We start from the raw sequence: 15951 nt of genomic DNA, 5'->3' as shown, positions 1-15951 counted from the left end.
CTTTTCCCCTGTATGTCTACCACTTCTTCAGATGAACTTCCAATTTGTTCACTAGAAAGATGAATAATTTTCGGACATTTGTAAACATTCGTAAAACTTTGCTCTACGTCCATCAATTCACGGTATAGAGTTGCTCATTTTTCCAGGCCTGATAAACCGACTTCCGATTTTCACTCGTTTTTCCTCTTCTGCATCCAAAATCACAGCAAGTAGTATGACACCATCGAGAACTTCACCACTCCAGCCGCTCAATTGGTCTGCCCACTAGGACTGTTGATATTTGTTAAAATATCTGGAATCCGATGTATCGATAGTTAACAGCACTCTACACAACGAGGAAATTGATACATCGAAGGAAAAAGTATCGACGTACTAACCTATAAAAATATTAGCTCCAACATGCAAATGTTATGCCGGTTTTAGAGCTATATTTTTGTGTATTGATTTATTATTAGTTATTCTGTACATCAAGCCTATCCTCCTTCAGCAAGAATTGAAAGGAAAACGATGCACGCTCTCGCTTGGTGATAACCGCTTAACAATGGCAAATGTTTGTAAGTGGCACAATAAAAGGAGTCCCGCGTTCGGTTTCGTCACCTGTTGGATATGTCTGGAACACTTCATGCCGATTTCCCTATTTTTATTTCATTTCTGCTAACGCCATCGACTTGGCAGTTGTAGTGTCAAAATTGCGTGGTGGAGTTAAACGTCAGCATTGCCCCTCACACGTCTCCGCCTACCGCCAAGACCAATCTTGTCATTTAGACTTTTGTTCATCAGTTACAGTAACTGTTTTTGAAGAGCAGACAAGTCGCTTTAAAACAATTTTTAACGCAACTAGTGTGCTATTTCTTCACATCGGATGTCTTGTTATTCCGTTCACACCCCAGTGCAGTCAGACTTCTTTGTGCCAACTGTACTTGCTTTATACAGTCCATGAGAAAGACTAGACGTGATGAAAGCTCAAAAAGTAGTAAGATTCCTTGACACAGTGAAAGTAAAATGATGTTCTACTACAATTTCAAAAGGACAACTTCAAATATTTATATAAAATTGCGAAAAAATGTAACAAAATAAAAATATCGGCACTTGATATTACCCTTTCGATATCGATAGATCGGTGGGAAAAACATCGCTGATATATATCGATACTTGTTGGAAAACATAAGTATATATTGATATTTTATCAACAGCTCTGTCACGGCAGTAGCAGTCACGGCAGCAAGGCAGACTCGCAAAGTCAGTTGGAACAAATCAGCATATTTATTTGCTAAGCAAAATTGTCGTGTTCTGTATTTATATACGTTATTCAGTAGACGAGTTTTCCGGACAGCCGTAAATATGGAAGTTAGCTAGGGTATTGGCAAACCAGGTCCCCGTTCATGTCGGATCAGCCCGCGTTTGCACAGGGCAAGGCGCAGAACAGGGCAAAGAATAATCCGCGAGTAGAACCAAACAGACATAGAATTTCAGCTCATGCTAGTATGACAAAGAAAACATGCACGCAAAAACCAAAACGCAAACCCAAGTTAGTTGAAAATGAGACAACTAATGAAGAAACACCAACATAACAGCCAACTGAAAATATACAGCAAGATCTAACTGTGTTAGATACTGACCAAAATGGAGAGCAACACTCAAATGTTACAGACTCCAATCATGAGGACTATCAACACACATATAACATAGTTATTCAAGGTAGTGAAGAACAGCGCTACACTACCCAAATGAAACTGAAGAAAAAAAGCCATTTTACAGACACTGAGCCTGACAACGAAGAGACAATCTCAAAAAATTATACTGATCGTGAGCATGCAATTCGCGTTTAAAATCTAGAAAAAGATGAAACAACAAAGACATTTTACACGAAATTAAAAAAAGTAAATCTGGCACAAGAAAGTCGAAATGGTAGTGTAATTCTCATTAGTAAAAGTTTAAATACTGAGGAACTAATTGTCAAAAAACTAAAGGCAAATTGCCGCGGAGAAGTGAAAGTTGAAGCAATGAGACCCTATTACAATCCTAGACAACAACAGCAAAGAAATTTCGGGAATTTTGTTCCAAATTTGAGTGTAGTCGCAACAAAGGTTGACTTTGTTGTTATTTAATGGCGTTGAAGCAGTTCTCAAGAAACTAGACCTCAATTTTGTCAGGGTAGTTAGAATGATATCCAAAGAAACGGGAAAGAAAATTGCAAAAATGCGCGTGATAACGCGTGATCAACATATAGTAGATTATCTTATAAAAAATCATTTGAAGATGTTTTGCAAAGTACATATAGTAGAAACTTCAGAGCTTCCTCCTCCACAGCCAGTACAATGTGTAAAATGTTATAGCTTCGAACATTCTACTAACAACTGCACAAAGCCACCAAAATGCGGTAAATGTGCAGGTCAACAATTTACAAGTAGCCGCACAGCTAAAAACGTAAAACCAAAATGTCAGACATGCGGAGAAGACCACCTAGCAACCGATGTTAGATATCCCAAGAGACCAAAAGAGGCCGCATCGATTGACACAACTGCCAAAGTACACTGCATTAATACACCAGTTACAAAGGAAGCTGACATTGACGAAAAACATGTTCAAGTAGATGATCTGCTTAGAGCAGTTATTACAGCTCTGATCAATATACTACCTGATAGGAAGAATAAAATAGAAACAGCCACTGGAAATGTAGCGAAGAAATTTTTCATCAGGAAAATTGCTATTACACAGAGCTTAAACTCCATGGATTTCCACATAAACAATCTTGAGGACCGATTACGTACAATACAAGAACCACTACAGTTGGCACCAAAGCAATGGCCACCTTTAGGAAAGAATAGTCCACAGAGAAATATACAAGTAGAAGAAACACCTTCTACAAAAGCTGACAGTACTTAAAACAAATACCCTAAAGAATAGAAACCAGCCTTAATTTTGAAGATAGCATACAAAAATGGATCCTCGAGAAAATAATGTAATTGCTAGAGCAAACCATTATTGCCTTTGTCAATGCAAACTGTATACGATCGAAAATTAATTTAATAGAACATCTAATAGACTCAGAAAACGTCAGTGTGATTGGTATTTCACAGACAAAGGCATCTGAGTATCCAATAAAGATCAAGGATTTTATATGCCATAGATATGATACTAATACCAGTGGAAGGAATGTTAGTGGAGGAGTAGCAATATTACATAGCAAAACTTTCCAGCATTTAGGACTGATTTGCAAAAAATTTGCAAAATGTACAACCTGTGGTATTAAAGACACAAACAAGAACTAAGAAATTCATCTTTTTAACAATAATATACATATCCCTCCAAAGGACAGATTACCTATAGAATTTTTTGAATATATGACAAGTCTGGGTCCTTTCATTATTATGGGTGATCTAAACGCAAGATCTAATACTTTAGGAGATTCTGGAACGAATACAAATGGCAGAATACTAGAGTCTATCCTCACAAATTTTAATATTTGACGAGTCGACAATGAAGAGCCTACTTTTATAAACCACAGAGGTACACTAATACCCGACCATATTTTATACAGTAACAATATGCATCGACATTTCACTGCCCACTGGACAAGCAAAAGTATTGTTAGTGATCATCTACCACTATTAGTAAGAACTACAGTGTACCATTCTATCAAAAGCCAACAAAGGGCAAAAGTAATATACGATTTAAAATACATGGATCAAGAAAAATATCAAACACTGCTTGATGAAAATATACCAGAAGTGACTGATATAACAACAACTGAAGAATTAAACCAATATAACGATGCCATTGCAGCAGCTATAAAACAACCAAAATATGAAAATGCCCCAGTAAAAAGAATAAAAGAGAATCTAGAAAGGATACCCAAAAATATTTTGGAAACTATAAAACAAAAACGTAGGATAAATCGACAGTTAAAAAGATTTCAGTCTGAAGAATTGAGAATAGAATGGAACAGGTTGAATATGCTTGTTAAAAGACAATTAGCAGATTTTCACTCACAAAGATGGGCAGAAACGTGTGTATTGTTAGATCACAATCAATCAAACAACTTCTGGAAGACTTTTAAACGTATTACAGGAGATAAAATAAACATTGATACTCCACTGCAATATAATGGGAATATAATAACAGATAGTCAAGAAAAAGCACAAATTTTTAGAGAAGTTTTAATAGAAACTCATAAAATACCTAAGGATCCACTTTTTAATAATACACACAAACAAAAAGTCGAAGAAGAAATGCCAATCAATTAACATCCCCAGAGGTTTTAAATGAAGAATAGTTAGCATTGATTCAAGAAATTACAGAAGAGCAATAGATAAAGCAATATATAATGGCAAAAACACCTCACCTGGAATAGATGGAATTAGCAGACTACATCTCAGAGCAGCACCAAGGGAGAAAATAATTAGAACTTTATACTATCTGTACAACAATGTTTTAAAATTAAAACAAATACCGAAACAATGGAAAACAGCGTTAGTAATTATGATACCAAAACCTGGAAAACCATTACATATTCCAACATCCTATCACCCTATAACACTACTATAAACTACTGGAAAATCTTTTGAGTACATATTAAACAGACGATTACATAAATTTGCAGAAGACCAAAGGCTTATACCTGACATACAAGCAGGTTTTAGACAGTAACATTCAACTATAGATCCGATTATTAGAATATATATTAGTATTACCAAGGCCTCAAATATCACAGATTGTGCATCAGCCTTATATCTGGATATAGAAAGAGCTTTTGATAGGGTATGGCGACCAGGATTATATTACAAGCTTATAGCAAACGAAAGTGACCTCCTAGCACGTTTTTATGTAGGACTAGTAGTTTACAGGAAGTGAACGAGAGAAAATGGAAATCTCGCACGTTGTGTTTGAAGACGTTGTGGGTTGCATAAAACCAATGGGTAGCAGCAAGTGAAACAGCCTGCATATTTTGAACTTTTCATTATACACGCTCTGGATTGTATATATCCAGTCTATCCTTAAGAATTCAAATTCAAATCAAGATTCAATGTTATGAAAAGCGTGGCCTTGCGCAACAGAAAAGTATTACGTCAGTCACCCAGTTGTGCAAGAACAAAACTGACATTTGACATTTTTCACTTTCATACCTCGTTCAGCAGCAGTGGCTTCCCGGCTCCCTATGGTGGCTGGTGCACGGTCGCCTTTTTTCGCCACACACGCAGTCCACCCCCACTTCATCTCCGCCAGCGCTTCCGCATACTGCGTGGCGTCATTACAAGCTCTCTTTCTAAAAAAATATTTTTGAAACGTATCAGCACATGACAATAAGCCATACTTGCGGCTTTGTCCGGTCTCTCAGAAATGTCCTTTAACACAATCCCCTATTACTTATAAGAGGGGTAAAATAAACGTACAAATGGTCGTCCTAGATGAACCGTTACAAGTGTAGCCTCGTACAGCAGTGAAACGTGGACGATAAGCAGTTCAGACAAGAAAAAATGGAAAGTTCTTAAATGTGGTACTGCAGAAGAATGCTGAAGATTAAACGGGTAAATCGCGTAACTAGTGAGGAGGTGCTGAATAGAATTTGAGAGAACTAAATTTGTGGCATAACTTGATTAAAAAATGGGATAGGTTGACAGGATGCATACTGAGACATCAAGGGATCACCAGTTTAGTACTGGAGGGAAGTATGGGGTGCAAAACTTGTAGAGGAACACCGAAAGATGAATACCGTAAGCAGGCCTTTGGACTGGAGACCATAAAGACAACTACAACCCCAGCAAGACACTTTCCCGTTTGTTAGAAACTTGCTGACTGTGCGACCTCTTCCCAGCCTCCTGCCTTACGAAGGTCGCTGTTGCTTGGTTCAAAGGGTGAAGGGCGAGTCGGCGTTCGAGCACTGCCTGCAGTACAACGTGAGCTGGGAGTACGTGGACGGGCTCGCGACGCCGGGCACGGGCAACGAGTCGGCGGTGGTGGAGTGCCAGCACGGGGTCCAATTCGATGACACGTGGTACACTCGCACGGTGCCCTCGCAGGAGCGCTGGGTCTGCGGCGAGAGCCTCAAGGTGGCCAACGCCTTCGCCGTCCACCAGGTCGGCCACGTCGTCGGTGGCTTCATGTTCTGCCAGCTGGGCGACTAGTGAGTACATCTTCATGTTGTGTCAGCTGGGCGACTACTGACTACATCTTCATGTTCTGCCAGCTGGGCGACTAATGACTACGTCTTCATGTTCTGCCAGCTCGGCGACTAGTGAGTACATCGTCATGTTCTTCCAGTTCGGCAACTACTGAGTACATCTACAACTGCATCTAGGCAAGCCACCATGTAGTTTTGGGTACCATGTAGGGTAGAAAAGGGCCAGTTGACATAAATTTTTGTTTTTGATTTCTCTGTTTTTGTGCAGCACTTGGTGGCACTCTGGTGAATCTGGCGGATAACTAGACTTTTTGACTGCAAAATGATGTATGCCCTATTAATTAAATATATATTTAGATAATCCCAAAAACAATATTGGTAAAAGCTTGCAACTATGCCAGCTAACTGCAGGTTAGAGGTTACTTGAGACACCCTTAGGGGGAGGTGGCATAACCTGATATGGATTGGAGTACTTGCAGAACACAACAGTTTTCTAGGAAGAAACATTTTATTTTATCAAGACTTCATGCAACTTCATTTTCAAAGAGTAAAGTCTTCAGAAAATAAATTAGTCAGGAAGAAATAATACTTGAACAAAAATAATTTATGCTTAGATATATAAACAGCAGTATTATCTTAAATGAACAACCAGTAAATTCTTTAAGAAAATAAGTTATTGTTTATAATTGTAGCTACCTGTACTTATTCAAAAAGAATTAGTATAATGTTTTAAGTTGACTACGAATTTTGGAGTTGGGCAGTCATTTATTCGAACTGAAGGCTTCAATATTCGCACATTTTTACTTTGGTAGTACCAAACTGAGTCATCTTCATCTGGCAATCTCTAGTTTTCCTCCTTTTATTCCTGGTGAACACGCAAATTTCGGTTTCTAGAATATTTCCAGCATTCTGATAGGTCTAATATTTCACGAAAATAAAGTCATTTATGTGGTAGCGTGCAGAGATTGCGTTGCCATCTTACCACAGACATTAGCTAGGGCTTGCTCGAATCCGCAATGACCAATGAAAGGCGCTCCTAAATACCACGCCTTCCCTATCAGTCCTGCAGAGCATTCACACTGAGGTCAATATAGCGTCGAGACTGCCAGAGCTCGCCCATTTCCAGATATCTACAGCAGTCAATATGGTCGGGTAGGACAGTAACCGTTAAAGTTTCTGATGAAATGTACTTCGTAAATGTTGCGTTTTGTGCCTCAAAAGAATAGTTTTTTAATCAGTGCATCGAGTAATGCTTTACTAGTCCATGACAGTTGTAAATTATCAAGTACTCCTTTGGCAAAGAAGTATGTCAGAGTTAAGTAAATCTTCTATTCATTTAAAAATGAACTAATATTTAATGTTCTAGTGTGATGAGCTGTCTCCCAGAGTAACGAAAGAATCCACACTTACGGCCAGACAAAACTAGTTTCACCTGGTCGCAATAGTTTAAATATGTTCAGGGTTATCAAAAGCCCCTGCAGAATGTGGGGCATTCGTTGTTGATTTTGTTCCATGTGACCTCTTCGTATTTTTTGAGGTTTGCCAGAGTTCTTGGGGACTGTCGAATGAGATACGTCGCCATTATCTTGGCAACAGGTTATAAGTGAAAGGTCTTTGCTATAGAGAAGTTCTTCAGCCTCTGAACTATCATTAAGGAAGGCCACGCTGTCCTCACCTTCGACATTGCTTATGTCTTACACACTATCATGGGAATCCTATAAAAAAGTTGAAATTGGCCGTCTTACAGGAAGTTTTTTCTTCTTCGATTTGTCAATCTTAGCCATGCCGCCCTTTTTGATTGTACGTGGCTTTTTCTTCTTATTAGCCCCAAGAAGCAGCGATTCTATCTTTGATGGGACCATGTAGAGCGAGTTGTGATACCTATGCCAACTGATCCCGTACCGAACTATGCTTGTTGGCCCCAAAGGGATATCAAAAACACAATGGAAAACACACAATTACGTCAGACACAAAATCACACATGCATGCAACTGCAGTTAACCTCTCTGTCGAAAATTTCCATCGTGATCAACAGATTCACCAGAATAAAAAGAACTACGATTAAAAAATTTACTCACCAGTCGAAAAAAAAAACGATGAAAGAGGGGTCCTGTCTTAGTGACGTTTCCAGGCACATTGAAGTTACTAAAACAATTAACATATTAATAAGCCTATCTCAAAATAATTTGAGATAAAATAATAATAATAATAGAATGTCAACCACCAAAATTTAATATTCAAGCAATCGCAATGAAAATAACAACTTCACCAATTCGATTAGACAAAGCAGTCAAGACACCCGCACTAGAAGACTTTACATTTTGTTAATAGCTCAACAATAAGAAACAAAACCCAAACCATATCAATAAAATTTTAATCAAATTTGGACTAGTAATTAAAACACTTATTTAAAGAATAAACATGCAACATTACATACACTCCCCATTAGTGCGACGACAGCGCTCTAGCTCCACGGCGGCAGGAAATAGGTGTGTGCCAACTAGCTCCTTGTGCCAACGAACCTCGGTCTCCCCTACAAATGCTAGTCATTTCCTTTTCTATTTCAGTCCCAAATGAAGCGAGGGAAAAACCACCATCTTTTTGCCTCCCTCCGTCCGAGTCCTAATTTCTCTTATTTTGTCTTCGTTGTCCTTCCGCGAAATGTACGTTGGCGGCAGTAGGATCGTTCTGCAATCAGCTGTATACAACGATTCCCTCAACTTTTTCAATAGCGTTTCGGCCGCTCACCTTATCCGTCAGATCATGTATGTATATACTCGTAGAAAACAAGATTGGTCCTATCACACTTTCCTGGAGCACTCCTGACTACATCCATGTCTCTCATGAACATACGCTGTAGTCTACCGAGCGCCATATGCAACCCTCACAGCTTACACGCGCTTGCTCCTTATCTGGAAGTGCTAAAACATGCAGTAATTAATGCCTACCAATTCGTATTACCAAGGAGTAGAGTGGATCAGTGGAGCAGTGGTTACTACCATTCATCAGGGCCAAGAGCTACCTCTGCTACGTATGTTTCAGTGATATGCAGAGCATGGAAGTATAAGCAAAATGCCGGTCGCTGTAGCCGAGCGGTTCTAGGCGCTTCAGTCCGGAACCTCGCTGCTGCTACGGTCGCAGGTTCGAATCCTGCATCAGGCATGGATGTGTGTGACGTCCTTAGGTTAGTTAGGCTTACGTAGTTCTAAGTCTAGGGGACTGATGATCTCAAATGTTAAGTCCCACAGTGCTTAGAGCCATTTGAACCATTTTATGATCAAAATGCAGAAGCGTAAGTCAGAGCCAACATCACAATACGAACACCCAACCAACAATTTTTGCAACGGCCCACAACAACTTCTAGGCTTTCCCCATGAGTAATAGTGCAGCGGTCTTGTAATGAGTATGGAACTCACTTTTAATTCCAATATACACCGTAATCAATAAGGTTCGCAGCAAATTTATTTATTTCCCATCAGGTTGATGCTTATGTGGACAAAATTTTCCAATGCTGAAGCGCAAATTCACTTTCTTTTATTTTCAGTGCCTCTCATGTCCAACTACTTACGTCGAATTAATTTAAAGTGATCATCCAGAGCATATGACGAACCGCCAGTATTGCATCGACCAATATTAGCCATGTAGAATCGTCGTGATTGGTCGTTACATGAATACTTCAAATCTTTCTTCCTTTACTGGCAGTAGGACAGTTTGCTATACAAAGATTATACAGTTTTCAAGGGGTGGTTAACAAACTTCGTTATGGTCGATTACCATATCTGATATCCAGTGAATTTGCCGTTCAACATTTTTTTTTTTTTTTTGTCATCAGTCTACTGACTGGTTTGATGCGGCCCGCCACAAATTCCTTTCCTGTGCTAACCTCTTCATCTAGCACTTGCAACCTACGTCCTCAATTATTTGATTGACGTATTCCAATCTCTGTCTTCCTCTACAGTTTTTGCCCTCTACAGCTCCCTCTAGTACCATGAAAGACATTCCCTCATGTCTTAGCAGATGTCCTATCATCCTGTCCCTTCTCCTTATCAGTGTTTTCCACATATTCCTTTACTCTCTGATTCTGCGTAGAACCTCCTCATTCCTTACCTTATCAGTCCACCTAATTTTCAACATTCGTCTATAGCACCACATCTCAAATTCTTCGATTCTCTTCTGTTCCGGTTTTCCCACAGTCCATGTTTCACTACCATATAATGCTGTACTCCAGATGTGCATCCTCAGAAATTTCTTCCTCAAATTAAGGCCGGTATTTAATATTAGTAGACTTCTCTTGGCCAGAAATGCCTTTTTTGCCATAGCGAGTCTGCTTTTGATGTCCTCCTTGCTCCGTCCGTCATTGGTTATTTTACTGCCTAGGTAGCAGAATTCCTTAACTTCATTGACTTCGTGACCATCAATCCTGATGTTAAGTTTCTCGCTGTTCTCATTTCTACTACTTCTCATTACCTTCGTCTTTCTCCGATTTACTCTCAAACCATACTGTTCATTCCGTTCAACAGATCATTTATCATTTAATTCTTCTTCACTTTCACTCAGGATAGCAATGTCATCAGCGAATCGTATCATTGATATCCTTTCACCTTGTATTTTAATTCCACTCCTGAACCTTTCTTTTATTTCCATCATTGCTTCCTCGATGTACAGATTGAAGAGTAGGGGCGAAAGGCTACAGCCTTGTCTTACACCCTTCTTAATACGAGCACTTCGTTCTTGATCGTCCACTCTTATTATTCCCTCTTGGTTGTTGTACATATTGTATATGACACGTCTCTCCCTATAGCTTACCCCTACTTTTTTCAGAATCTCGAACAGCTTGCACCATTTTACATTGTCGAACGCTTTTTCCAGGTCGACAAATCCTATGAAAGTCTCTTGATTTTTCTTTAGCCTTGCTTCCATTACTAGCCATAACGTCAGAATTGCCTCTCTCGTCCCTTTACTTTTCCTAAAGCCACTGATCGTCACCTAGCACATTCTCAATTTTCTTTCCCATTCTTCTGTATATTATTCTTGTAAGTAGCTTCGATGCATGAGCTGTTAAGCTGATTGTGCGATAATTCTCGCACTTGTCAGCTCTTGCCGTCTTCGAAATTGTGTGGACGATGCTTTTCCGAAAGTCAGATGGTATATTGCCAGACTCATATATTCTACACACCAACGTGAATAGTCGATTTGTTGCCACTTCCCCCAATGATTTTAGAAATTCTGATGGAATGTTATCTATCCCTTCTGCCTTATTTGACCGTAAGTCCTCCAAAGCTATTTTAAATTCCGATTCTAATACTGGATCCCCTATCTCTTCTAAATCGACTCCTGTTTCTTCTTCTATCACATCAGACAAATCTTCACCCTCATAGAGGCATTCAATGTATTCTTTCCACCTATCTGCTCTCTCCTCTGCATTTAACAGTGGAATTCCCGTTGCACTCTTAATGTTACCACCGTTGCTTTTAATGTCACCAAAGGTTGTTTTGACTTTCCTGTATGCTGAGTCTGTCCTTCCGACAATCCTATCTTTTTCGATGTCTTCACATTTTTCCTGCAGCCATTTCGTCTTAGCTTCCCTGCACTTCCTATTTACACTCCTGGAAATTGAAATAAGAACACTGTGAATTCATTGTCCCAGGAAGGGGAAACTTTATTGACACATTCCTGGGGTCAGATACATCAGATGATCACACTGACAGAACCACAGGCACATAGACACAGGCAACAGAGCATGCACAATGTCGGCACTAGTACAGTGTATATCCACCTTTCGCAGCAATGCAGGCTGCTATTCTCCCATGGAGACGATCGTAGAGATGCTGGATGTAGTCCTGTGGAACGGCTTGCCATGCCATTTCCACCTGGCGCCTCAGTTGGACCAGCGTTCGTGCTGGACGTGCAGACCGCGTGAGACGACGCTTCATCCAGTCCCAAACATGCTCAATGGGGGACAGATCCGGAGATCTTGCTGGCCAGGGTAGTTGACTTACACCTTCTAGAGCACGTTGGGTGGCACGGGATACATGCGGACGTGCATTGTCCTGTTGGAACAGCAAGTTCCCTTGCCGGTCTAGGAATGGTAGAACGATGGGTCCGATGACGCTTTGGATGTACCGTGCACTATTCAGTGTCCCCTCGACGATCACCAGTGGTGTACGGCCAGTGTAGGAGATCGCTCCCCACACCATGATGCCGGGTGTTGGCCCTGTGTGCCTCGGTCGTATGCAGTCCTGATTGTGGCGCTCACCTGCACGGCGCCAAACACGCATACGACCATCATTGGCACCAAGGCAGAAGCGACTCTCATCGCTGAAGACGACACGTCTCCATTCGTCCCTCCATTCACGCCTGTCGCGACATCACTGGAGGCGGGCTGCACGATGTTGGGGCGTGAGCGGAAGACGGCCTAACGGTGTGCGGGACCGTAGCCCAGCTTCATGGAGACGGTTGCAAATGGTCCTCGCCGTTACCCCAGGAGCAACAGTGTCCCTAATTTGCTGGGAAGTGGCGGTGCGGTCCCCTACGGCACTGCGTAGGATCCTACGGTCTTGGCGTGCATCCGTGCGTCGCTGCGGTCCGGTCCCAGGTCGACGGGCACGTGCACCTTCCGCCGACCACTGGCGACAACATCGATGTACTGTGGAGACCTCACGCCCCACGTGTTGAGCAATTCGGCGGTACGTCCACCCGGCCTCCCGCATGCCCACTATACGCCCTCGCTCAAAGTCCGTCAACTGCACATACGGTTCACGTCCACGCTGTCGCGGCATGCTACCAGTGTTAAAGACTGCGATGGAGCTCCGTATGCTACGGCAAACTGGCTGACACTGACGGCGGCGGTGCACAAATGCTGCGCAGCTAGCGCCATTCGACGGCCAACACCGCGGTTCCTGGTGTGTCCGCTGTGCCGTGCGCGTGATCATTGCTTGTACAGCCCTCTCGCAGTGTCCGGAGCAAGTATGGTGGGTCTGACACACCGGTGCCAATGTGTTCTTTTTTCCATTTCCAGGAGTGTATTTCATTCCTCAGCGACTTGTATTTCTGTATTCCTGATTTTCCCGGAACATGTTTGTACTTCCTCCTTTCATCAATCAACTGAAGTATTTCTTCTGTTACCCATGGTTTCTTCGCAGCTACCTTCTTTGTACCTATGTTTTCCTTACAACTTCTGTGATGACCCTTTTTAGAGATGTCCATTCCTCTTCAACTGTACTGCCTACTGCGCTATTCCTTATTGCTGTATCTATAGTGTTAGAGAACTTCAAACGTATCTCGTCATTCCTTAGTACTTCCGTATCCCACTTCTTTGCGTATTGATTCTTCCTGACTAATGGCTTGAACTTCAGCCTACTCTTCATCACTACTATATTATGATCTGAGTCTATATCTGCTCCTGGGTACGCCTTACAATCCAGTATCTGATTTCGGAATCTCTGTCTGACCGTGATGTAATCTAATTGAAATCTTCCCGTATCTCCCGGCCTTTTCCAAGTATACCTCCTCCTCTTGTGATTCTTGAACAGGGTATTCGCTATTATTAGCTGAAACTTGTTACAGAACTCAATTAGTATTTCTCCTCTATCATTTCTTGTCCCAAGCCCATATTCTCCTGTAACCTTTTCTTCTACTCCTTCCCCTACAACTGCATTCCAGTCGCCCATGACTATTAGATTTTCGTCCCCCTTTACATACTGCATTACCCTTTCAATATCCTCATACACTTTCTGTATCTGTTCATCTTCAGCTTGCGACGTCGGCATGTATACCTGAACTATCGTTGTCGGTGTTGGTCTGCTGTCGATTCTGATTAGAACATCCCGGCCACTGAACTGTTCACAGTAACACACCCTCTGCCCTACCTTCCTATTCATAACGAATCCTACACCTGTTATACCATTTTCTGCTGCTGTTGATATTACCCGATACTCATCTGACCAGAAATCCTTGTCTCCTTCCACTTCACTTCACTTCACTTCACTGACCCCTACAACATATGAACTGTAATTCATCATCGTGATCTAGCTCGAGCAAGTGTTCACGACTAACGTCTAGTGCTGTCGGCAAATCTCATACTGATGAACTTTATTTCTGATTCGGAAGACACCGAACGTGAATAGGTGTAAATAATTGGAAATATTACTAATACTGTCACGTTTCTGCAGACTCAGAACATAAGGAACGACGCAGTTAGTTATGAAAATTACGATCAGCAGACCTTAATACCCAAATTGTACCTGCGGAAGAGCTCTAGAGATCCTTCACTACGGGAACCAGAACACCGGATTATAGTTCCTAGTCAGCCGACGTGGACATGAACGTATACCTGAGAATTCTGTAATGACAGACCTAATCCCGTAACGAAGGGCGTGGGTCTTGGGAAAAGGTGGTTGTGAAACGGAGTGTCACGCAGAACCTTCTTGACGGAGAATGTAGTGCGATGTTTGTGAGACTTCTTTCATTTCTTCCAGCTGCGGATACTGTCGTTTCTAACGTGCATTTTGCTCTAACTTGGGACCAGTAATTTTGAATTCGTTTCTTGTGAGCCTCCTTTGTTCCGTCAGTCCATGCGCAGTCTGTTTTCAATTTCGACTCTTCTTTTAAACGCTGACGTGGTTGACGTTTCATTTTGATAGCGTCACATTTCTGGATGTTTTCATTTGTTATCTCCACTTCTTGACGAGCCTATTAAAATACAATGAACTGGGCTCACCTGAGACTTTTGTCTTGAAAATAGGTCCAAACCCCGTTGGTCACTCTTCTGGGTCCCTTTGGCTCGTGGTATCTATCACCTTTCCGACAAGCGGATCCAGTTCGTTATTATACCATTCACAACACTTTCCATTTCTCTTATCGGGTCTGAGAGCTTCCTTTTGTTGTCCTCTAACTTCTAGTTGAGAGAACATTTTCTGTTCATCGTGAATCATTCTGCTGCATGCAGCGCCTCAGGTCCGATGTTTACATAGTAGTGTCTGAGCTGGCGTTAAGCTACAAGGGTCGTTTCTCGCAAATAACTCAAAAAATATGTGTACTTATCAGAAATGACACCCGCATTCGTTTATATTCCATGACTTGTACTAATTCAGTACAGATACTGAAACAATATTGAATTAATACGGAGCAAATACTGGAAAACGTTAATCGCTAAAACCAGAGATACGTGCTTCACGAGCAGAGAGCTTTTTCTTAATTTCTTGATAACAATTCTCTCCCTCAGAAAGTGAATTCATTTTGTTCTTTCGAGGCAGTTTTTTGCAGAAAGCATGAAATTCGATTCGTATTTGGAGTTAAAGTCGCTGCTGACTTTCTCTTTTTTCTTTGGGTGCTAAATGAGAAGTAAATTTAAAAATAGATTGTCAGAATGTGACCTAATTTTTACTTCGGTACAAAAGACCTCAGTCTCGCAAAATTCCGGTAAAAAATTATTACTGCAGTAACTACTACCAACACTGGAGATTCTGTAAGAAGACGTGACGAATGTCGTATCATGGATAGAAAAAGACAACATAATTAGTATTTTATAAATTTCTACATCTACTTTTATGGGTCATACATACCGTACATTGACCATCATCAAGTGAACTGCGTGGCCGAAAGTGACAGACTGGTGTGTGTGGTAATCATAGCAGCACGTCGGAAGTTAACCGACTTTCAATTCTCAGATGATAATCACTGCAAGATGCGTGGGGTCTCTAGAGAAGTAGAGTTTCCGACATCAGCGACGTCTAGAGTGAAACTTCACTACTGCAGCGATAATTTTTCCACAAAAGTAAAGCTTTGTACAGGACAACCACAAGTGTTTGATGTCTCATCGCCTCTGCAGA

At 41.2% G+C, this 15951-nt stretch overlaps 1 protein-coding gene across 1 annotated transcript in view; it reads left to right on the top strand.

Annotated features, from left to right (window-relative positions):
* LOC124777149 (carcinine transporter-like) overlaps positions 1-15951 on the top strand; it is a 125810-nt gene that overhangs the window by 65056 nt on the left and 44803 nt on the right. Inside the window, exon 3 of the mRNA XM_047252449.1 lies at positions 5855-6124. Within this exon, the coding sequence (XP_047108405.1) occupies positions 5855-6124 (270 nt within the window). The remainder of the gene's footprint in view (positions 1-5854; positions 6125-15951) is intronic.

Source organism: Schistocerca piceifrons, chromosome 2 (assembly GCF_021461385.2).
Source record: "Schistocerca piceifrons isolate TAMUIC-IGC-003096 chromosome 2, iqSchPice1.1, whole genome shotgun sequence".
Lineage (NCBI taxonomy): Eukaryota > Metazoa > Arthropoda > Insecta > Orthoptera > Acrididae > Schistocerca > Schistocerca piceifrons.
Note: the sequence above shows the minus strand (reverse complement) of the source record. Positions and strands in the feature narration are given on the sequence as shown.